Source organism: Rhinatrema bivittatum, chromosome 6 (assembly GCF_901001135.1).
Source record: "Rhinatrema bivittatum chromosome 6, aRhiBiv1.1, whole genome shotgun sequence".
Classification (NCBI taxonomy): domain Eukaryota; kingdom Metazoa; phylum Chordata; class Amphibia; order Gymnophiona; family Rhinatrematidae; genus Rhinatrema; species Rhinatrema bivittatum.
Window position 1 is genome coordinate 356,521,375 of NC_042620.1, and position 19,400 is coordinate 356,540,774.

Below are 19,400 nucleotides of genomic sequence, written 5' to 3' on the forward strand. Positions count from 1 at the left end.
TCATCTAAATCTTAATATATTAGACTTTTGTGATGAGGTTATAAGAAAAGGTTTCTTTCTTACAACTTTGCAATGCAAATCACTGTTGTGTAAGCAAAGCTGTATTTCCTAGCGTGTAGCAGATGGGCTCAAAACAAGTGGGTATATTGTGCTCGTGCTAGCAGTTGGAGACGGATCTGACGTCAGCACGGGTACATATACCCCCACAGGAAGTGTAGCAAATCAGTAGTTTCCGTCTCCAAAGCAGTTTGGAGCTATCTCACGCTCGCTGAGCGTGTTTCCAAATTCTAACGACTAGACATAAGAAGACTACTGGCAGGGAACCCTCTACCTCTGCCTCCCTACAGGGACCTGCTACGGCAAGGCCCCATCCTCCACGAGGATCCAGCTCAATTCTCTCTTACGGTCTGGCCATTGAGAGGGCTAGAATGAAGAAAAGGGGATACTCGGAGCCGGTAATAGATACATTCCTCCGAGCACGCAAGTTCTCCACATCACTAACATATTCAGGATCTGGAGAGTTTTTGAAGCCTGGTGCGACTCTCACAGCACCTATTCGCATGCCGCTAAGATTCCTATCATTTTGGACTTCCTGCAAGATGGACTTCAGAAGGGTCTGTCCCTCAGCTCCATCAAGGTTCAGGTAGCAGCACTGTCTTGCTACGGTCCCAGGAGTGACGGCAACACCATTGCCAAACACCCAGACGTTTCACGTTTCCTGAAGGGAGTCAAACACATTTCCCCGCCACTGAAGTGGCCGGTGCCCTTGTGGAACCTCAACCTAGTATTGGAATTTTTAGCGGGATCAGCCTTCAGGCCCCTTCGAGGCCTGTCTCTCCATTTGTTAACCTTGAAGATGGTGTTCCTGCTGGCTGTGTGTTCAGCACGCCACATCTCAGAGCTACAAGCACTATCTTGCCATGATCCATTTCTCAGAATCACTCCAGAGGCTATCCATCTTCGCACAGTTCCATCCTTTTTACCCAAAGTGGTCTCACACTTTCACCTCAACCAAACCATATCCTTGCCTACCACGGAAGGTTTGAAGAAGTCAGAAGAAGGTCGAATGCTACGCCATCTCGAAATCGGCAGACTGCTGTCCAGATATCTGGAAATGTCAGAAGCAGTACGAAAGACCTGTTCGTCCCGCACAGCGGGAAGAAGCAAGGGGAAGCAGCCTCACGGCCAACCATCGCCCGCTGGATTAAAGAAGTTATCAAGGCAGCCTACGTCGAAGCAGGAAAATCACCGCCTCTACAGGTCAAGGCTCATTCTACCAGAGCGCAATCGGCCTCTTGGGCAGAAACTAAGCTGCTGTCGCCTGCAGAGATATGTAAAGCAGCGATGTGGTCCTCCCTCAATACCTTCTCCAGATTTTACCATCTGGATGTCCAGGCCAGGGAGGACACGGCATTTGCGAGGGCAATCCTCGGGCAGCCTCCCGCCCAGTCCGGGAGTAGCTTTTGTACATCCCACTTGTTTTGAGTCCATCTGCTACACGCTAGGAAATGTTGAGATTACTTACCTGATAATCTCCTTTTCCTTAGTGTATGCAGATGGACTCAGCATCCCGCCCGGCTGCCGGTATACACGGGGATTCGCCGACTCACGGTAAGCCATGTTTTCTTATATAGGGCATCCACCCTGCCGGGTGTCGACGCCTTCCGGCTGAGTACACTGGCGGTCTCCAGCTACCATCAATTGGTCAGGGTAATCCTGTTCATTTAATCGATCAGTCAGTCACACATATATATCCATAAGAACATAAGAAGATAAGAACATAAGAAAATGCCATACTGGGTCAGACCAAGGGTCCATCAAGCCCAGCATCCTGTTTCCAACAGTGGCCAATCCAGGCCATAAGAACCTGGCAAGTACCCAAAAACTAAGTCTATTCCATGTAACCATTGCTAATGGCAGTGGCTATTCTCTAAGTGAACTTAATAGCAGGTAATGGACTTCTCCTCCAAGAATTTATCCAATCCTTTTTTAAACACAGCTATACTAACTGCACGAACCACATTCTCTGGCAACAAATTCCAGAGTTTAATTGTGCGTTGAGTAAAAAAGAACTTTCTCCGATTAGTTTTAAATGTGCCCCATGCTAACTTCATGGAGTGTCCCCTAGTCTTTCTACTATCCGAAAGAGTAAATAACCGATTCACATCTACCCGTTCTAGACCTCTCATGATTTTAAACACCTCTATCATATCCCCTCTCAGTCGTCTCTTCTCCAAGCTGAAAAGCCCTAACCTCTTTAGTCTTTCCTCATAGGGGAGTTGTGCCATTCCCCTTATCATTTTGGTAGCCCTTCTCTGTACCTTCTCCATCGCAATTATATCTTTTTTGAGATGCGGCGACCAGAATTGTACACAGTATTCAAGGTGCGGTCTCACCATGGAGCGATACAGAGGCATTATGACATTTTCCGTTTTATTCATCATTCCTTTTCTAATAATTCCCAACATTCTGTTTGCTTTTTTGACTGCCGCAGCACACTGAACCGACGATTTCAATGTGTTATCCACTATGACACCTAGATCTCTTTCTTGGGTTGTAGCACCTAATATGGAACCCAATATCGTGTAATTATAGCATGGATTATTTTTCCCTATATGCATCACCTTGCACTTATCCACATTAAATTTCATCTGCCATTTGGATGCCCAATTTTCCAGTCTCACAAGGTCTTCCTGCAATTTATCACAATCTGCTTGTGATTTAACTATTCTGAACAATTTTGTGTCATCTGCAAATTTGATTATCTCACTCGTCGTATTTCTTTCCAGATCATTTATAAATATATTGAACAGTAAGGGTCCCAATACAGATCCCTGAGGCACTCCACTGTCCACTCCCTTCCACTGAGAAAATTGCCCATTTAATCCTACTCTCTGTTTCCTGTCTTTTAGCCAGTTTGCAATCCATGAAAGGACATCGCCACCTATCCCATGACTTTTTACTTTTCCTAGAAGCCTCTCATGAGGAACATTGTCAAACGCCTTCTGAAAATCCATAAAAGCTTTGCAAGGAAGAGTACTGATTTGCTACACTTCCTGTGGGGGTATATGTACCCGTGCTGACGTCAGATCCATCTCCAACTGCTAGCACGAGCACACTATACCCACTTGTTTTGAGTCCATCTGCATACACTAAGGAAAAGGAGATTATCAGGTAAGTAATCTCTACATTGTGTACTTGTGGACAATTACGCCAGTGTCAGTTAAACTTTTCAGCAGGTTATTTGCAGTGATCAGTGAATTCTGTTTTGCAGATCTGACCAGTTTTTGGGCGGTTTTATCAGAGATTTTAATTGGTCTTCCAGATCTTACCTTGACTTCAACAATTCCATGTAACTTCCATTTCTTAACAATGTTTCTAACAGTTGAAATTGCTAGCTAGTAGCATTTAGATATATATTTTTAATAGCCATCCCCTGCTTTGTAAGAGTGAATTTTCTTCATTTTCAAATGCTCAGCCAACTGCTGCTTAGAGGAGCCCATGGATGTTGAAAGCAGACAGAACTCAAATCACAACCAAGGACAGTAATGTTTAAACCAGCGCATGGGCGTACATTGGCGCCTGTGCGTTGGCATGCGCCCAGGGATGCAGCCATTTTATAACTTGCGTGCATATTTGCGTGCATGTTATAAAATAGCCTGGCCACACGCACATGTGCACCAAATTTTAAATGGACATGCACATAGGCGCACAAATCCCGCTTCTACCATGTACATTGCGGGATTTTAAAATGGGCATGAACCCATGTCATTGCCAGTTTACCAGTTAGTCCACCAGTTCAACCACAACAGCTAGGCGATCCAAAGCCCCCTAGTTTAATAACCTACATGCCCCCCCAGTTACTCCAGATCCTTTAAACCCTTTTTAAATGGCTCAATCCTTTTATTTTATAACTTACACGTCATCCATAGCAGAAGTAACGTTACACGGCAGGGGACCTTGGCATGCACCAGGGCATGTAAATATTTACATGCACATCTCTTGTCCAGACTCTGAAATGCCCATGCCCAGACCATGTCCACATCCTCATCCCTTTTTGAAAATGTTCAGATATGCACGCAACGGGTTTTGTGCGCGTATCTGTTTCAGCTTCTGTTCGGTTAGAGATTCATTGAAACATACAATTTGACCATACACTTTGCATAGAACTGTATGGCTTTATTTGATAAACAGTTGATTTTTCTACATGGTAAATATTGTATTTGTATAGAGTTAAAAATATTTAAAAACTTTGTGAAAAGTTATAAATAAAAAATTAACTTTTTTACATTGCAAGAAATATAAAACTTTATGTAAATTTTCTACAGAATTGTAACACAGAATTTGCTAATTCTTGCCACAGCATCTTGAAAAATCTACCACAGAAGGGGTTGTGGCTATAATAACCATCATGTATAAGGCTGATCAGATCATTCTCTTCTGATACTAGATGTACCTCACCTGATTGGCATGTGCTTTGTTTAGAATTTACTTCCCAACATTGCAAATTATTGAAGATACTTTTTTTATGTGGTAGGAACTGTTTCTTGCATAGTCAGCCTGACGCATCTCATGGTGGCATTTTTAAGCACCTGCAATATTGTTCTCTTTTCCCCAGTAGGAAATTGTGTAATTACAAATATAAGGTCTAATTTACCAAGGCTATACTCCCATTTTGTGTCTATGAGAAAAGTGCTTAGCGTCAAGGGAATGGAAAAGTGGGTTAACCAGCCAGGATTAAAAATCAAATGAAAAAGTGTGAAAAAAATGGTTGTGTTAGACATTTTTTTTTTCATTTTTCTGAGTATCTCATTTATTTGAAATTGCTGCATTCAGCTATACTGGTTAAAATGTGCATTTCAGAAAAATGAAACAAATGTATGCATTTATTCCATCATAGCCTGGTGTGTGCTGTCTTTATTTGTCTCTTGTGATCTCCTCTATTCCCTTGTGTCATTGCTTCTCTTGCTTGCCTCTCCTACTGCCTTATATTATAACATGCTAGTATGTAGGGATGTGCATCTGTTTGAAACAAATGGATAAAATACAACAAATGAGACCATTTTTGTTTCATTTGTGCACCCTCAAAATGAATGGAAAGTGTGAATGAATTTAAACAAACATTTTATTTAATTTGATTATGATTCCCATTCAAGCCTATGGCACATTAAAAATTTTACAGTGAGGCAGCAGCCTGGCTGGAGCCAAAGTGGGAGAACTAGGCAAATAGACAAAATGGAGGACCAATCAAGGTGAAGCATTTTTTTTAACTAGCCTTTAGCTGGCATCTGGATTAAGTGACATTAACTTCGTTCCCACTGAAAGGTCTGAGCAGGGCAAAGAAACTCCGTTTTCTCTGTTGACTTTTCAGAAGCTCTCTTAGAGTCAAAGAAAATGTTTAAATAGAGAAGAATTTAGGCCTTGGCAAAAGGCTTTTTCTTTTCTTCATTATTACAGTCAAAGTACTGTCACTGTGAAAGAGAGAGAGAGGTGCTGCTGCTTTCAGTCTGTTCACTGGAGTGGGGCAAAGGGTAGTGGAGAGGAGATAGAGAAGCAATGCCAGTGTGCAAACAGTAGTGTTTATTAGCTCAGACTGCACAATGCACTGTTTAACTAGCAGAGAGAGAACAGAAAAGCAGCCTTGCCATTTTTTTCTCTGTCAGTTTTTTTGTGCTGCAAAAGGAGTTAATCAGCAGTACATACACATACACACTCAGGTATATTTTAATAAAAGTGTTGCTCTCACAAAAATGGCCATATACATGCATATATGGGCCGCGCACGAGCAACGTGAATTTTAAGAAGCCGCAAATTACACATGTACTTACCAGTGCAAGTATCAAAAATAAGAGGGTGGAAAAGGGGCGGGGGTGTAGGTGTTCCGGGGTGGGGTCAAGACTTATGCGCGTAAATTTGTATTTTTAAAAAGGCTGACCATGGCACGCTTCAGCTTGTTATCTGTGCAACTTCATTGCTGGTCCTGATGGGGGGCAAGTCTGGAGATCTTTAGGGCTTTTAGCCCTAAAGATCTCCAGAGGATTCGGGGTCAAGTAGAGGGCTTGCAGGATGAAAAGCCAGAAGAATTTGAACCCCTCAAAATGAACTGGGCAATTGGTGGACTACTTGGAAAAACTGTTTTTTTTTTCCCTCACACGAGCATGTATTAAAAACCACCTGCATACTTGCATAAAAGCCGCTAAAGCCCTAGCAGAAATATGTGCAGGTTATTTATGAAAGCCACCTCTTAAGATCACATGCAAACATAAACGTGGGAAGGGTATTTTAAATGATATGTATGTTATTGCATGCAGGCTTTAAAATTGTTGCATATCTCCGCTTGCGCGCAGATACACACATTTATGGGTGCACATGAGTTCCTTTTAAAATTACCCTGCCTGTATGTATGCTTAAGTGTGTGTGTGAGAGAGAGAGAGAGACATTTTTGCACACACTGGGCCGGATTTTAAAAGCCCTGCGCACGTAAATCCGGCCAGATTTACGCACGCAGGGCACTTGCGCACCGGTGCGCCTATTTTCCATAGGCCGCCGGCGCGCGCACAGCCCTGGGACGAGCGTAAGTCCCGGGGCTTCATAAAAGGAGTGGGGGAGGGGGCATGTCTGGGGGCGTGTCCGGGGGCATGTCCAGGGTCAGGGGGCAGTTCGGGGCGGGACCGGGGCATGGCGCTGGCCCGGGGGTGTGGTCGAGGCCTCCGGACCAGCCCCCAGGTCGGGTGATGGCGCGCCAGCAGCCTGCAGGCGTAAATCTGCTAACAAAGGTAGGGGGGGTTTAGATAGGGCCGGGGGGTGGGTTAGATAGGGGAAGGGAGGGGAAGGTGCGGGGGGGTGGAAAGAAAGTTCCCTCTGAGGCCGCTTCGATTTTGGAGCAGCCTTGGAGGGAACAGGCAGCGCACACTGGGCTCGGCGCGCGCAGGTTGCACAAATGTGCACCCTCTTGCGCGCGCCGACCCCGGATTTTATAAGATACGCACGGCTACGCACGTATCTTATAAAATCCAGCGTACTTTTGTTCACGCCTGGTGCGCGAACAAAAGTACGCGCTAGCGTAAATTTATAAAATCTACCCGACCGTGAGGGATAGCCCTAGAAAGAAAGAGACTGAGTTTGCGCCACTAGCAAGCTGCTAACTCTGTTTGGCAAGTTAGTACTGTGCTTGCTAAGCATTGAAGTGAACTCAGTCTGTCAACTTGATTGAGTGTGTGTGTGACAGACAGTCAGTAACAGAGTAGTACTGGTGAGTAGTACAGTATCAATAAAATATATTGTGACAGCAAAATCCAGTAGCCACATCAAATTTCATCATGCCACTGTGAGCAAAGGGGAAAGGAAGAAATGGCAACGTGAAGAAAGATGGTAGGGGTAGAGGAATGGGTGTTGCAGCAGAGCCAGCCCAGAAGAACAAGCAGTACTAGTAGCAGTGACAGAAAGGAAGTCTTGACCCTAAATATAAAAGTTATTTTTTTAACCACAGAAAGCAAGCAGTGGAAGTTGACTCAAGCCATAAGAAGTTAAAATTGGGAAAGCATGTATTGCACCTGTTCTTCTCCTTCTTGCTTTGGAGCAGGGGCTAAAGATGGAAGAGCCATCTGAGGTTGGTGTTAGCAGGGCAGGGGCAAGGACAGTGACAACAGAAGTGTGACACCCAAACCAATAGCTCCATGATTACTACTTCTAAGGTAATTGAAACAGTATTTTCAAAAACTGATTCTGAATTGTTTCTCAGATTCTCTGAATCAGAAGATATCAAAGAAAATTTGGAATCTGTAGTCGAGGAATAACCAATTCCAGTTCTCAAGAGCAACAAACAAGCCTGGTTTTCAGGATACCCAAAATGAATATGCATGAGATAGATTTGCGTGCACTGCCTCTATTGTATGCAAATCTATCTCATGCATATTCATTGTGGATATTCTGAAAATCAGGTGTTTGTAGCTCTCAAGGACCAGAGTTAGCCACCCCTGCTCTAGCAGTAGCATCTTAAGCCCTTATTTTAAAAGCTCTGCACAAGCAAATACTGGGGGTTATGCGCATAGCAGGGCCCTGTGTGTGCCACGCTCATTTTCTAAAAGGCCCAGCCACATGCATAACCCACGATACGCGCCGAAGTGCCAGGCCAACTAAAAGGGGCTGACTGGGGGTGGAGGCTGGCCGGGACAGTAGCCATTAGGCCCTGTCCCTGGGAAGAGCGCACCGGCAGTCGGCCGGCACATGGAAGATACTTCTGCTCCAGAAGAACAGTAAGTACAAAAACAAAAAAATTGGGGCTAGCTAGGCTTGATATAGGGGTCGGAGTGGAGAGGGGCAAAGGGAGGAAGTTTAGGTAGGGGATAGAAAGGATCCCTCCTAGTCTGCTCCTTAATTGGAGTAGACTCGGAGGGAACTGGGAAAAAGCCCAATCGTGTCGGCACGCCTAATTTTAAAAATCCCCCCCGCGTACAGAGGAGGCCACCCGCCTCTACATGTGCATGGATATTAAAATCTGGCACATATGTATGCATGGGAAATGGATTTTATAACATGCACACGCCAACGCGCGCATATTATAAAATCAGACCATCCATGTCTGTGTGCCAGGAACCGTGAGCACATGGACGTGTGCATGGGCCTTTTAAAATCTACTCCTCAGTGAGGAGGTGGGGGAAGTAGATGATACTGATGGTGCTGAGAGCAGTCCCCAGGAAGAGCAGGCAGTGCAGATAGTGAGCATGAGTGATGCCTCTGAAACTGCCTTTAAGATTTCTGCCACTCTGTCTTACAGCCCTGCTCCTAACACTACACCTCATGGGATTTACTGCTACTCTGCCTTGCTGCCATAACCCTGTTGTACCACCTTGGGGGGCCTTACTGCCACTCTTCCTTGCTGCTATAGACCTTATGCTACACCTTGGGGGTCTTGCTGCCACTAAGCCTTGCTGCTATACCCCTGATGTATCACCTTAGAGGACTTGCTGACACTCTCCCCTGCTGATATTTCATCATATACCACATTGGGGGTCTTGCATGCAGCCTTATTGTTGTACCCCAGACACTACACTTTGGGATTCTTGCTGACAAACTTCTTTGCTACTATAATACTTGCACTACACCTTGGGGGTCTTGTTGCCAATCTACCTTGCTGCTGTACCTCTGATGTGCCGCTTTGGAGGTCTTGCTGCCATTCAGCCTTCCTGCTGTACCTCAGACTCTATAATTTGGGGGTCTTGCTGCCAATCTGCCTTGCTGCTATTTCCCAGACTCTATACCTTGGGGTCTTGCTGCCACTGTACCTTGCCATTATACCCCTTAGGCTATATTCTGGTTCTTACTGTCTGTTTGCCTGCTGCCATACCCCTGATATATGATCCTGGGGTCTTGTTACCACTCTGCCTTGTTGTCATACCCCTTATGTACCACTCTGGAGGATTTTGGGCCACTCAGCCTTGGTGCCGTACTCGACTCGATAGCTTGGGGGGCTTGCTGCCACTTTGCCTTACTACTATACCACTTATGCTACACCATGGGAGTCTTTCTGCCACTCAGCCTTGGATGCCATGCCCCAGACTTCACACCATGAGGATCTTGCTGCCACTCTGCCTTATTGCCATACGCCAGACTCTACATCTTGGGATGTTCTTGCCACTGTGAGTGCCTACTTTGCTTCTTTCATGGTGCCTTAGGAATCTTCATGCCACTCTTGGTGCAGCTTAATCCCTCTAGCAGTGCCTTAAAGGTTTTCCAGGCATCTTTGCTGCTTCTTTCCCCCTTTGGTGCCTTAGGATGTTCTTGCCACTCCTGGTGCCAATTTGCCCTCATGTGCTACCTTTGGGGTTTCATGCCACTGTTGTTGATGCCCTCTTTTGAAGTCTTGCCATTCTTGCTACTGTTTTTCTCCTCTCACAGTGCCTTGGAGAACTCCTGCCAATGATGAAATTTGCTTTGAAGTGCTTGAAATGCAAAATATACTGTAATTAAAATAAAAATAAATAAATAAATAATAGTGCCCTTTTGCCCCTTTACAGTGCCTTAGGCTGTTTGTGCCACTTTGCCACAGGCTTGGTGCCCTAGAGTTGTCTTTCCACTTCTGATAATGTCTACCAACAAGTTTCATTAAAATTGATTAGAAAACCCAAATTTTAGAGCTCAAAATATTCTCCATTGATTTCAATGGAAAACAAAAAGTGAATGGAATGACTAAACAAAAACTTGCTTTCATTTGAAATGAACCAGATGAATGGAGGTGACCTACAAAATAAATAAACAATATTGCCTCTGCACATTGCTTCCAGTGTGGGGTCTCTCTTTGTGACAGTGGAATTAAGGGTTAGCATCATTTTGAAAGATGGCACAGGAATCAGAATTTAAGGGGGCACTCTGAGCCCCACTAACTCACCAGGTATTGCGAGGTTAAAGGGATTGGAGGAGTGGGTTAGAGTGAGGTGGGTCCTAGAGCTGGGAGGGGTTTGGAGGCCAGGGTCCTTTTTTGCAAAGGGGCAGGGTTGGGGAGTGGGAGGGGCCAGAACCACATTTATTTTTTTGAAATGTTTTTTATTTGGCACTGAAACCACCTCAAGGGGATAGCAGTGGGTTGGGATGGGGTTCTCACATGACTCCCGGTGTAAGTTCCACATGTTGCAGGGGGATTTGTTAAGGCTTTTCTGCCCTTTAACATGATAGAGGGCCCTGAGCGTGCTGCCATTGCATGGTGTAAGCTGCAATATTTTTACTCAGGCTATTTTACCACTGTGGAAGCTACCACATGGTTTTCTAAGCTGTGGTACCAAGTATTTTCTTTGGGGGAAAATAACATGGCTTAGTAAATAACCCCTTAAGAGAGATAAGTATCCATGTATTCACTATTATGTTGAACTAGAAAAGTATCAATAAGAATTAGAATTTGTATTTACTGTTGGGTTGAACTAGAAATATGAACTAAATTTATATAATAGCTTGTTTGATATCCTAGAATATGTATAACTATAAACTAGAATATGCACTTGCTATGGTCTTGAATGAGATGTGGAATGTGAACACAAAGTATATGATTGAAAACCATGTATTATGAATGCTGTTACTGTAAACAGTTGTGATCTTCTTTTGGAACGACGGTATATAAAACAACTAGCTAAATAGATAAATAAATGCTTTGTATTCCCCCGGTCATGATCATAAGGAGCCCAATTCTAGTCCCTTGCTGTTGAAAACCATTGGCATTTTCTACCTGTCTGAAAAGTTATTGGTTTGTTAAAGTTTTGTGGGTCAGTTGTCCCAAATCCCTATTTCTTTCTTCGGGCTTTGAAGTTGGACAGCCCCTACTGGTTAAGTGCCAAGAATTAACTTGCAGGAGTATCGAGAGACTACCAGCTGTAATGTGCAGATTAAATAAATCCTGTCAGATTTGCACTGTGAATAGATTGGGGAATATTTCTGTTTTGTTTATGAATTTCTCCTTCTTTTCTGAACTTCAGGTAGAATTCATTTTGAGGTCCTGTTACTTTTTATTGTACCAGCATAAGAATAATATTCTACATAATAGACTAATTAATTGAGGCATGAGCTTTCTAGGACAAAAGTCCATGTTTTTAGAGGATGAAGTGATTCTGGCCTCAATAAATCATTTCATCTATAACGTGCCACTAGCCTAGCCTCTGTCTTTTTTGTTGCTACAGATTAACACAGGTTCTACATGAGCTTTCTACATGTGCTTTCAAGACCACATAGTCACAACTTCAAACATGCCACATGTACATGAACTTCACATGCACACTTTACAATGCACCAGCCAGGGACCATCTGAGTGCTGCACAATTAAGCACATGTTTAGTATAAATTATATGGAAAAGCTGAATGCCTTCACTTTTCCCCTTCAAATTATGCAACAATCAGACTTAAAGTAACAGTATGTCCCTTCAGAACGTAGCTATTCATGTGTAAATTCTTCACTTCTTACTTGTAAAGAGGCATACTTTTATAAATTGGTTCCTTGATATGCATTTCTATCATTCTTTTTTTATTGCTGCAATTGGAATACATTTTCCTCTGCTTTATATTGCCTTATACATTAACCATGACATACAGCAGATGTTTTGCTTGTTGATTTAGGATGAGAAGATTGAGAATGAGTTGCAAAGAGGTTTCAACTAACTCCCATATTTTCTCCATTTTCAGAGAGCAGATATAGCTGTTGCCCCCCTCACCATCACACTGGTACGAGAAGAAGTGATAGACTTTTCAAAACCTTTTATGAGCTTGGGAATCTCCATCATGATCAAGAAGCCTCAAAAATCTAAACCTGGGGTCTTCTCCTTTTTGGATCCTTTGGCCTATGAGATCTGGATGTGCATCGTTTTTGCATATATTGGAGTCAGTGTAGTTCTTTTCTTGGTCAGCAGATTCAGCCCTTATGAATGGCACTTGGAGGACAGCGATGAAGCCCGTGATCCTCAGAACCCTCCTGACCCACCAAACGAGTTTGGCATATTTAACAGCCTTTGGTTTTCTCTGGGTGCCTTTATGCAGCAAGGATGCGATATTTCTCCAAGGTTTGTTTTATATTACTCCATCACGTACTTGTGGTTTATGATCAAATGCACATATATGTTTCTTTCTCAAGCCTTTAATTCCAACTTCTTTTGTTTTGTATTTATTAGTTTACACATTCCAGCCAAGCACTAAGCTTTATCATCAAGTCACTATAAAGCTTGCTAAACATTCACCTGCTATGACTGTATGACTTACCAAAAAAATACAAGAATCCACGTCGTGAGAAAAGTATACTTTAACACAAAAATAACACCCACTCGTTATCTGCAAAGAATTATAATGAAAACACTACATATTACTTCAATAAAGAAAAAATATTTGAAAGAGGAGAAGTGGTTTCATATATATAGTTGTCATTAACGGTACCTGCCAGGTTACCTTAAACCAACATAGGAAGAATCATTAACCAACCTCCAACCTCCTGTTGATTTAAATCATTATAATTCTTTGCGGATAAGTAGTGGGTATTATGACTGAATGATTGGCATTATCTCTAATGCCATTCATGCATTCATGTATATATAATCCCTGGGCTGATCGTCCTGGATAAAGGCCCTTGGAACCATACCTCAAACACAGACTTTTAAGTTCGTTCTTCCAAAACTGTTAATTTATCTGACTGTCCACAGTTTCTGTTCTAGGTCGTGTGCATTTCTTTAGTCAAATCCCAATTTTAAAAGTTCATGCAAACATCATTAATGATCACAGCAGTAATAATCACACTGGAATCATTGGTTTCCAACATAACTTTTACTAATGGTGAAATTGATTAAAATTTCAATAGTTGTTTCAATAGTTGATATCGTAAATTTAAGGCTGTTACCTTCCTTCTTTCCAAAAAATTTAGATAGATGGTTCTAATGATTTCCATTTAATAAGTTCAATTTCTCTTCCTCTCCCATCAATTATGGGTCACTTTGTAAGCTCCCTCTCAACTGATAAGGGAATATCTTGTTAGTCAATTTAGTGATTTCATAAACAAAGTCCAATTTCTCACACCTCTTCTGCAGTCCTTCTTTCTTCTTCTTATTCACAGTTCTTGATTAGCATTTCTCTTACTCCTCCTTGAATCTCCTTGAGATCACAGTAAGCCTACTAGGTCTAGGCAACTCCTTTTCTCCTTGGCACGCCTTCATCCAGAAGTGAATGAGAGCCCACTCCTTTTAGAACTCCTTGCAGTTCACTCATGTTCTCAGACTGACACACGCCACACCTTCAGTTGGCATACACTGAGCCCATGGTTGAGTTTTCAGGTATGTTAAAACACAAAAAAGAGAAACCAAAACGTGGATGGAGCCCAATCACGAAACACTTTTGTCAAAGTTTCTAGAACTTTGACTGGCACCTACTGGGCATGCCCAGGATGACACTAACCTGCAACCAGCAAGAGTCCCCCTTCAGTCTTCTTTTTTACGCGCAGCAGTAGCCACGTCGGTTAAGGAGCTCTACACAGATTCCTGACAGGAATTTTCCTCACGGAATTACTTCATAATTTAATACCCCACAGGGGTCTCCCTATTCAATTTTTGTGTCTGCAGTGATCCGGTAAGTTTTTTTACCTGATTCTGGTCGATTCCCATCAAGTTCGGCCCTCGTGGCCTACTGGCCATCGACCGCACCGCGGCTAAATCTTTTCAGAGGCCATGGCATCGTGGTTCCATCGATGCCTCGACTGCACTCGCACAATGTCCATTACTGACCCTCACAAGGTCTGTGTAATGTGTCTAGGGAGTGAGCATGATGTCCTTACTTGCACCAAATGTGCCCTTATGACACCAAAAGGTCTCAAGGCTAGAATGGAGAAGTTGGAACTTGTCTTTTGGTCACAAACTCCAACGTTGTCCATAGCCTCGACGTTGTCCGAGCCGACACTGTCTACGTCGCACCAGTATCATACACCGACCGGTGTCCGACTGGCATCGATGACTCCATGGCCATCAACGCCCTCTGTTCCTCCTCAGCTTAAGGACCGAGGAGATCATCGAGAAAAGCATCGACATCGACACCGTAGGTCTCAGACCATCGATGCAAGCAAGTCCTCGACGTCACCACCGTCTGAGCCGCCGCCGAAGAAAGCCGTCCAGAAAAGGCACCATCCCTATCTGGCTCCGGGTCACCGAGGCAACCTTCAGCATGACCGGTGATAGGAGCCGCGATTCCACCTCCAACGGTGGTCCCTCTGGCTACGACTCCGCCTCCTCCTCCAGCATCGGGGCTCCACGCCCCAGGTTTCCAAGAAGAGTTGGATCTCATGATTCAAGAGGCCATCGGCAGAGCGATGGAAGGCTTCAAGATTCCTCCGATGCCGGTGCCGATTCCTGAACCGTAGCGCTAACGAGGATGGAAGCGCTGCTCACTGCTTTTCCTCCGATGGATCCGGGGGCATCGATGGGCCCGGTGCCCTCCTCCCCAATTCCTCTTTCATCGACAGAAGGAGAAACACCGTTACTTCCTCCATCGGGAGTCCTGCTGATGCCTCAGCCATCGATGTCACCGATAGAGTCTTTGCTACCATTGATGCCGCTGATCCGCTCATCAATGCCCTGTGTCCCCATCAATGCCTCCGGTGACTCCCTCTATGCTTTCGGTGCCTCAACCAGGACCTTCAGGAATACCATCATTTCGTCCCTCTAAGGATCCTAGGAGTGCTGGTGATGAACCCTATGACACATGGACCGATGATTCGTCCCAGGATACCGATGACTTACCATCACCACCCTCTCCTACTGAAAGCAGGAAGCGTTCTCCTCCAGAGGACTTGTTCTTCATTAATTTTGTGAAGGAAATGTCTGAATTGGTTCCATTTCAACTTCAGACAGAACAAGATGATAGACACCAGATGATGGAACTTCTGCAATTTCTGGATGCTCCTAAAGAAATCACCTCTATCCCTATCCATGATGTCCTCTTGGATCTTCTGAAGAGGAATTGGAAGCATCCTGGTTCGGTGACACCAGTTAACTGAAAGGTGGATACCACATACCTAGTCCAGTCAACTCCAGGTTTCCAAAAAACTCAATTGGATCACCATTCAGTGGTTCTTGAGTTAGCCCAAAAGAAAGCCCGACACTCCAAGCCTCACTCTTCTTTCCCTCCAGGGAAGGAGAAAAAGTTCCTGGATGCCATAGGTCGGCGTGTCTTTCAGGGGTCAATGCTTATGTCCCACATTGCCTCTTACCAGCTCTATATGACCCAGTACAACAGGATCCTCTTTAAACAAATACAGGACTTTGCTGAGTCCCTGCCTCAGCAGTCTCAAGAGCAATTACATGCCCTGATTCAAAAAGGATTAGAAGCGGGCAAACATGAAATAAGATCAGCATATGATATTTTTGACACCGCTTCCAGGGTATCAGCAACAGCTATTTCTGCGAGGAGGTGGGCCTGGCTAAAGTCTTCGGACCTATGACCTGAGGTCCAGGACAGACTATCTGACTTGCCTGGCACTGGTGACAATCTTTTTGGTGAACAGATACAACAAGCAGTGGCACAGCTCAAAGATCACCAAGAGACTCTTCGCCAACTCTCCTTGTTGCCTTCTGAATATCCTGCTAAACAAACATTCAGAAAGGATCCCAAAAAGTCTTTCTACCACCAAAGGAAATCTTATCCTCCACTGTCCAAAGCCTGCTCTACTAAGCCTTACCAGAAAGGCCAGTCCAGACAACCTCGCAGGCAAAAACCACAGTCAACCCCTCAGCCAGGCCCAGCATCTGGTTTTTGACTCTTTCCTAGAGAGCAGCATTCAGCCTCCACTACTGCATATACCAGTGGCAGGTCGATTGTGCCACTTCAGCAACATCTGGCACACAATCACCTCAGACCAGTGGGTTCTTGCCATAATCACTCAAGGTTATCATCTCAACTTTCTCGCCATTCCGCTGGACTCCCCACCTCGGCTGACGTGGGGAATATCCGATCACTCACCTCTCCTGGATCAGGAGGTCTCCCTCCTCCTTCAATCCAGAGCAATCGAACCAGTGCCCTACTCTCAAAAGGGCCTCGGCTTCTACTCCCGGTACTTTCTAATCCCAAAAACATTAGGTGGCGTTCGCCCAATACTAGACCTTCATGCCTTAAACAAATACCTACAAAGAGAAAAGTTCAAGATGGTAATCTTGGATTCCCTCCTTCCCTTTCTGCAAAAGGAAGACTGGCTCAGCTCTCTAGATCTCCAGGACGCTTACACACACATCGCAATAACTCCGTCTCAACGCAAATTTCTGTGATTCCTGGTAGGCCCAAAGCACTATCAATACTGAGTGCTACTATTCGGCCTGGCATCTACACCACAAGTCTTCACCAAGTGCCTCGTAGTAGTAGCAGCATTCCTAAGAACTCAAGGTGTCCATGTTTACCCCTACCTTAATGATTGGCTGATCAGGGCTCCCACACAGCAAACTGCTCTGACATCCCTACGTTCTCCCCCTTGCATATCCTGATCTCTCTAGGGTTTCTCATCAATTACCAAAAGTCCAACTTAGTCCCATCACAAACCCTGTCGTTCATAGGGGCAGACTTGGACACCTTCAAAGCAAAAGCATTTCTTCCACAAGAACGAGCTCTCACTCTCATTTCTCTCGCCCATCAACTGCAGTCTCGAAAACGCTCAACTGCACGTCACTTCCTAGTATTGCTAGGACACATGGCTTCCTCGGTACATGTCACTCCAATGGCTCATCTCGCCATGAGAGTCATGCAGTGGACTTTAAGGTCACAGGGGATACAATCATCTCAACCACTGTCAGCTATTGTCCACATCACCAACCCACTTCGCTTATCTCTGGCTTGGTGGAAGAATCAGTCCAATCTCATCCAAGGCCTTCCATTCCAGGCTCCAGATCTCAAAAAGAAAATTATTCCTTACCTGCTAATTTTCGTTCCTGTAGTACCATGGATCAGTCCAGACAGTGGGTTATATCCCCCGACCAGCAGATGGAGTCAGAACAGAGTTTGAGAGTGTCAGCATATAGAGTAGTGCACCCTCTGCTGGAGCTCAGTATTACGCATAGCAAAGCCCAAAAGCAAAACACAACATTTTGGATCCAGAACCGTTCCCGAAAAGGAACAGAGAAAGATATAAACAAACGGTCAACGGGACCACCAACAGTCAACTTGTGAGGAGCTGTGAACTTTAACAATAATCAGAGACAAACAGAATGAAAGTTACCTGGAAGAATCCGAGCAAGACCTAATGAACCCCTAGTGGCGGGCATCTGGACTGATCCATGGTACTACAGGAACGAAAATTAGCAGGTAAGGAATAATTTTCTTTTCCCTGTACGTACCTGGATCAGTCCAGACAGTGGGATGTACCCAAGCTTCCCTAAACCGGGTGGGGTCCTGAGAGACCTGCTCGGAGAACTTGATCGCCAAAAGAACCCGTGCACTGAGGCGCCAGGTGTAGTCTGTAATGTCTGGAAAAAGTGTGCAACGACTTCCACGTCGCCGCACGGCAGATTTCCTGGGAGGAAACGGAGCGAGATTCCGCCCAGGACGCCGCTTGGGATCGCGTGGAATGAGCCGACACGCTGCGAGGCGGCACCCACCCCGCCGCAATGTAAGCCGATGAGATGGCGTCCTTTATCCAGCGCGCAATAGTCGTCTTGGATGCCTGAGAACCTCTCCTCGGTCCTGACCAGAGGACAAACAAATGATCGGATACCCGGAAGTCATTGGTAACCTCCAGGTAACGGAGCAGCACACGCTTGACGTCCAGGAGCCGGAGAGACCGGGGTTCCTCTGGAGCGAACGCTGGAAGCTCCACCGTTTAATTGACGTGAAAGGCCGAGACCACCTTTGGTAGGAAGGATGGCACCGTACGAAGGGAAACCCCGGAGTCGGAGAAACGCAGATAAGGGTCCCGGCAGGACAAGGCTTGAAGCTCTGAGATCCGGCAAGCAGAAGAGATGGCTACCAGGAAAACCATCTTGAGGGTCAGGTCCTTGAGGGAGGACCCCCTCAGGGGTTCAAAAGGAGGGCCCGACAGCATTCGCAGCACCAAGTTGAGGCTCCAAGAAGGGAAAGGATCCCTGACCGGTGGCCGTAGGTGTTTGGTACCCTTCAGAAAACGTGCGATATCCGGCTGAAGGGGTAGAGAGCAGTCCTTCTGTACCAAGACATTCAAGGCCGCCACCTGAACCCGGAGCGAATTATAGGCGAGACCCTTATCCAGACCATCCTGTAGGAAATGAAGGATCAGCGGGACAGTCGCCTCCATGGTTTGGACCCCGCGGTCGGAGCACCAGGCTTCGAAGACCTTCCAAACTCGAACGTAAGCGACGGAGGTCGAAGGCTTGCGGGAACGAAGGATCGTTGAGATCACTGTCTCCGGGTAGCCTCTGTGGCGGAGACGGCGCCGTTCAAAAGCCAGGCCGCAAAACAGAAGAGTTCTGCCTGCTCGAAAAATACCGGCCCCTGACGGAGAAGATGAGGAAGATGGGACAGGCGAAGTGGGCCGTCCACCGTCATCTGAAGTAGATCTGCGAACCATGGCCGACGGGGCCATTCCGGGGCGACGAGAATTACAGTCCCTCGATGATGTTCCAACCTGCGGAGAACCTTGCCGACCAGAGGCCAAGGAGGAAACACATAGAGCAGTTGATCCGACGGCCACGGAAGGGCGAGGGCATCCACCCCCTCCGCGCCGCGCTTTCTTCTGCGGCTGAAGAAGCGTGGAGCCTTGGTGTTGAGAAAGGTCGCCATTAGATCGAGGTGTGGAGTCCCCCAACGACGGATGATGAGATGCATTGCCTCGTCAGAGAGAGCCCACTCGCCGGGGTCTAGCTGTTGACGACTCAGGAAGTCCGCCTGAACGTTGTCCACCCCGGCGATGTGAGAGGCCGCTATCCGGACGAGATTGC

General features: G+C 45.5%; 1 protein-coding gene across 3 annotated transcripts in view; it reads left to right on the forward strand.

The window, feature by feature from the left end:
• The window catches only part of GRIA3 (glutamate ionotropic receptor AMPA type subunit 3), a 759,693-nt gene that overhangs the window by 562,897 nt on the left and 177,396 nt on the right, over positions 1-19,400 (forward strand). For all 3 annotated transcript variants that reach the window (XR_003857595.1, XM_029607859.1, XM_029607861.1), the window contains exon 11: positions 12,163-12,536. Coding sequence is in view for 2 of the 3 variants with exons in the window: in XM_029607859.1 (XP_029463719.1) it covers positions 12,163-12,536 (374 nt within the window). In the remaining variant the exon portion in view is untranslated. The remainder of the gene's footprint in view (positions 1-12,162; positions 12,537-19,400) is intronic.